Source organism: Notothenia coriiceps, unplaced genomic scaffold (genome assembly GCF_000735185.1).
Source record: "Notothenia coriiceps isolate Sejong01 unplaced genomic scaffold, NC01 NC01_scaffold00019000, whole genome shotgun sequence".
Taxonomy (NCBI): Eukaryota; Metazoa; Chordata; class Actinopteri; order Perciformes; family Nototheniidae; genus Notothenia; species Notothenia coriiceps.
The window spans coordinates 1,779,173-1,783,216 of NW_011351701.1; the positions used below are offsets into that span (position 1 = coordinate 1,779,173).

The 4,044-nt window shown below is 38.8% G+C and overlaps 1 protein-coding gene across 1 annotated transcript in view; it reads right to left on the bottom strand.

Moving 5' to 3' along the window:
• Nucleotides 1–1,172: 1,172 nt before the first annotated feature.
• Nucleotides 1,173–4,044, bottom strand: part of LOC104951648 (uncharacterized) — a 14,021-nt gene continuing 11,149 nt past the window's right edge. The window contains exon 5 of the mRNA XM_010778357.1: nt 1,173–1,346. Within this exon, the coding sequence (XP_010776659.1) occupies nt 1,173–1,346 (174 nt within the window). The remainder of the gene's footprint in view (nt 1,347–4,044) is intronic.

A 4,044-nucleotide genomic window follows, 5' to 3' on the forward strand; every position in this document is an offset into this window, starting at 1 on the left:
TGCCATTCCACAAGATCTGGCCTGGATTTCAGTCAAAAACAACAAACGTATTCAACAGAAGGGGAAGAACTAACACCTGCCCATCCTATAGTGCCCTCAGTCCAACATGAGAGCAGGAAGAAGTAGAACAACTGCCACACGGTCTTGTCAATCATGTTAAAGGTTGTGAGCTTTGAGAAAAGTTGTTTATTGGATTAAGTCCAATGTTCCAGAAATGAGAGAACTGTTGTTTCATCCTCCCCACCACCAAGAGACTACCTTGCAGGGAGGAGAACGGGCAGTAAGTTTAATCATTTGTGGCAGCAACAATCCAAAAAATAGAGATCCTGGGTAGAAATCAAGTAATAAATAACACTTGATAATGATAAGTTATTATTGTAGCTGCAGTGATGAGGGTCCAAGCAGATTGACATATACTGTTAATATACTATATAACAGTAAGGGGATTGGATGTATCGCCAGCGTTTGTCTTACACTAATTAGTTCTTATAAATGAGCAATATACTATTGCTGTTTCTTCTTAAAGCCTTAACTATGGAATTTGAAGTGCTCAGAAAACCGCCAAACCACCTTGAGAAAAGTGAGCAAGCAGACTCAGAAACAATAATGCTCAAATATGATTCTGATTTTACAAACCCATGCCCTTGAGCACAAGCTTTGTGCTCTCCTTTGTAGACGAGTAGCCCTCAGAATTGTCTTATGCAATATATTGAATTTACTCAACCGAGCTCATGAACAGAACATTTGCACCATGTTAGGAGTGATGCAGTGTTTATACAGGTGTGTTTTATGTCAATCTATTTAGCATGTCACATTAACACAAGCTCAAACGACAATGCAGTTTGTATTTGTACTCCGAGGAAGGAAATGGAGGAATATATTTGCCTTGATGGTAAAATGTGCCTCGATAAAAAATAACCTCCATTAATCATTGAGTGTAACGATGGCAAAATTAAATATCCACATCACACAACACAAGTTAAGAAGAACCCCTTACAGTCTTTACAACTAATCAGTAAATGAGTGTGTTTGTGTGTATGTGTGTGTGTCCTGCTGCTGCAGTTTTGATTAAATTGAAAGGCGTGCTGGGATAAATGAAGTGAGGAGTTGGTGTGTACAGAGCTGACATGTATTAATGACCCTGGAGAGGATGGAGAGACACTGGTACCCGTTCAGCACTGCCTAACAGCGATGGGAGGAGAGGAACAATGGAGAGAGGAGCAGTGATTGAAGGGCTTCTGATGTTTGCCTCCGATGATTACAGCACGGGGGGGGGGTGACTTGATGAGCTCACAGTGACTGACCGGTTGACTCTGGGAAATGTGTGAAGACTCCGACCAGCTGTGCTGGACACAGCAAGGCAATGCACATAATACCTGTTAGTGCACATACGCTAAGATAGCTAATGCTGTTAAAAGTGTAGTTTATCAGCTGACATGGGTCTGTTTACGTCTCAGATTGCTGTTCGTTGATTACTAAACAGGTTGTTTATTAAAGAACTGAAGACCTGAAACATCTCTGCAAAAATGTTATATCGCTGTGTAAGTTCTGGTCAGAGGCTTCACACATTTCCCATCAGGAGCCAGCGGCTCAGTCACATGTATTTAATCTAATTAACAGCCTATAAGAACTTGTATATGATTGACAAGCCCTCAATGCTCTGCTTCTTCGTTCTCTTGACACTATAGTGACTTGTGTTGGTTTTGACTCAAATCCTGGCCATATCTTTAGAAAAAAAGCACTTTAAATCACCATACGTTCTGTTGCACTGCTGCACAACTTGATCCGTCATTGCTGTCTGATGTAGAACTCAATAGCAACACATTGTTGTTTGTTTGTTCACAGAATACTAACATACTAGCTACCAAGGATCTCAACTAACACACGTTATTTACACAACTATGAATAGTGAGGTGTGACAGTGGTCGTGGTAGTGGACTATCATTTAATTTAATTGCAGTGAAATGTTAACATTGTACTTGCTATTTTTCATAAAAGTTTGGTAGCAGGGACAGTCTCTCAAACTTGAACTGATTTAAATGAAAGTCAGCCTCAGGTTTCAGGTTTAACCCTAACCCTGCCATGTAGGTTTATGAGGAATTCGCTTTGGTGTAAATGGTGCGAACATAAACAAAGTAAGAGAAATCAAGCAGATAATTGAGGAGTTAGGGATAATTGTAGAAAGGGATCTAAAATACTATTTAATAATTACTAATGTGTATCAGAGCATGGCATCAGCAGAGCCAGATCTCCAAACTAAAATGTATATTGCTGCAAACATTTGTTAACGGGGTCATATTGTGCTCATCGTATTTGTATTTAGTGCATGTAATATAACATGTTTTTTTTTTTAGCCTTTGCTGACCATTTACATTAACAGGAAACTATATAACAACTACAGGAAAGGGAAAACCCCCAAAAGCATAGTGGGGCTTCTTTAAAACCTAGACAAGGCTCCTGATTGAAGTTTGGTTTAGGGATAACCTGAGATTTATAACTTCAAAAAAGAGGGTTTAACAAAATGCATGCATTGAGAAGCCTATCAACCTCCCTAACCTTCTAACTGTACTGTTCACTGTATGAACACAACACTACTGCTAAAGACTGCTGAACAGGGGCCAATAACTCAGTTGGATTTCTGAACATTCCTTCTTAAAGAAGTCTGCTCTAGAGTGTTTAACGTCTGTGTTCTGACGGTACAAAACAACTGACAAACACTGCCATTATGTTTCAAGTCAAAACTCTGCCAAGTAGTCCATAGAAAAGATTACATCATGATCCTGCTGCCTGCTGAGAGAAAGAGAAATAAGGAAAGAGAGACCAGGCCAAGTCAAGTCACAGGACCCCTTGGGATTGATTGCAACCTAAAAATCCAAAAGCTCCAGTTAGATGTCCCCCACAAGTCTCTCTCAGCTGCAGAACGGTGCATTCACTTTTTTTTTTGTCTGTTTATTTCTATTATATATATATACACAACAGATCCACTTTGTTCCGAATATATACTCTTATTTTTACATATAGCAGAGGAAAATAAGATAAAACTGAAGTACAAAAGAGTAAAAAAGTAAAAAATCTCAGTAGTAATATTTAGAGTTATATACATGTACTGTATATATATACACTTCATATTCCGTCATAGGTCGAATGACGAGGGATGATTTCACAAACATTCATACATTCACACACTTACATACCCCTGTTCATATCCATACACACTTTCTTGTAAACATATACATATTTACAAACATACGTACATTTGCAGCCTTATATTTCACAGGTAAGCATAACTGAAAACAATCAGAGTGCACCGGAGAAAAAGAAAACACACTCAGTGCTTTAGCCCTGATATTACAAATATGTAATAATAAAAGGTGCATTCGCTTTAACTAGTAACATCATCAGCTTTCAGCTGCTCGGCTCCCAGACTCTGGAACTCCCTGCCACTACACATCCGACAGTCTGATTCCATAACAACATTCAAAACCCAACTCAAAAACCACCTGTTCAAACTGGCATTTTCTTTATAATCTGTACCCGTCCCTGTGTCATTTTGTGTCCTTTTGTAGTCAATTTCCTGTTGTTTGTCTTGTCTTACCCCGGCTGATACTTCACTAAATCCACTGTTTTAATTGTTCCCTATATTGCCCCTATGCCCTGTAAGTTGTCCTTGGGTGTTATGAAAGGCGCCCCCCAAAATAAAATTATTATTATTATTATTTAGTGGGAATGCTCTTAACAGCATTCAAACTAACTGTTATTCTACCCACGAAAAGTTTATTATTCCGCCGACTTATTTTGCCGCGCTTCTCCTCCCGCATTGAACATCGCAGAAACTCCGTTCAAACATCAAAACGTTCAGCTCGGTCGGGAATCAATGGCTATTACTTTTCTCATTCATAACTTTCATAATTCCAGAGATACATCCCATAATACATCACATTTTTAACCATTGAAGTCAATGGAGAAATTCTTCAACTTCAACAAATCTTCATGCGACTTCAACTGCTAACTGTTCATTCATACTTTCACTCAGAAACCTCATTC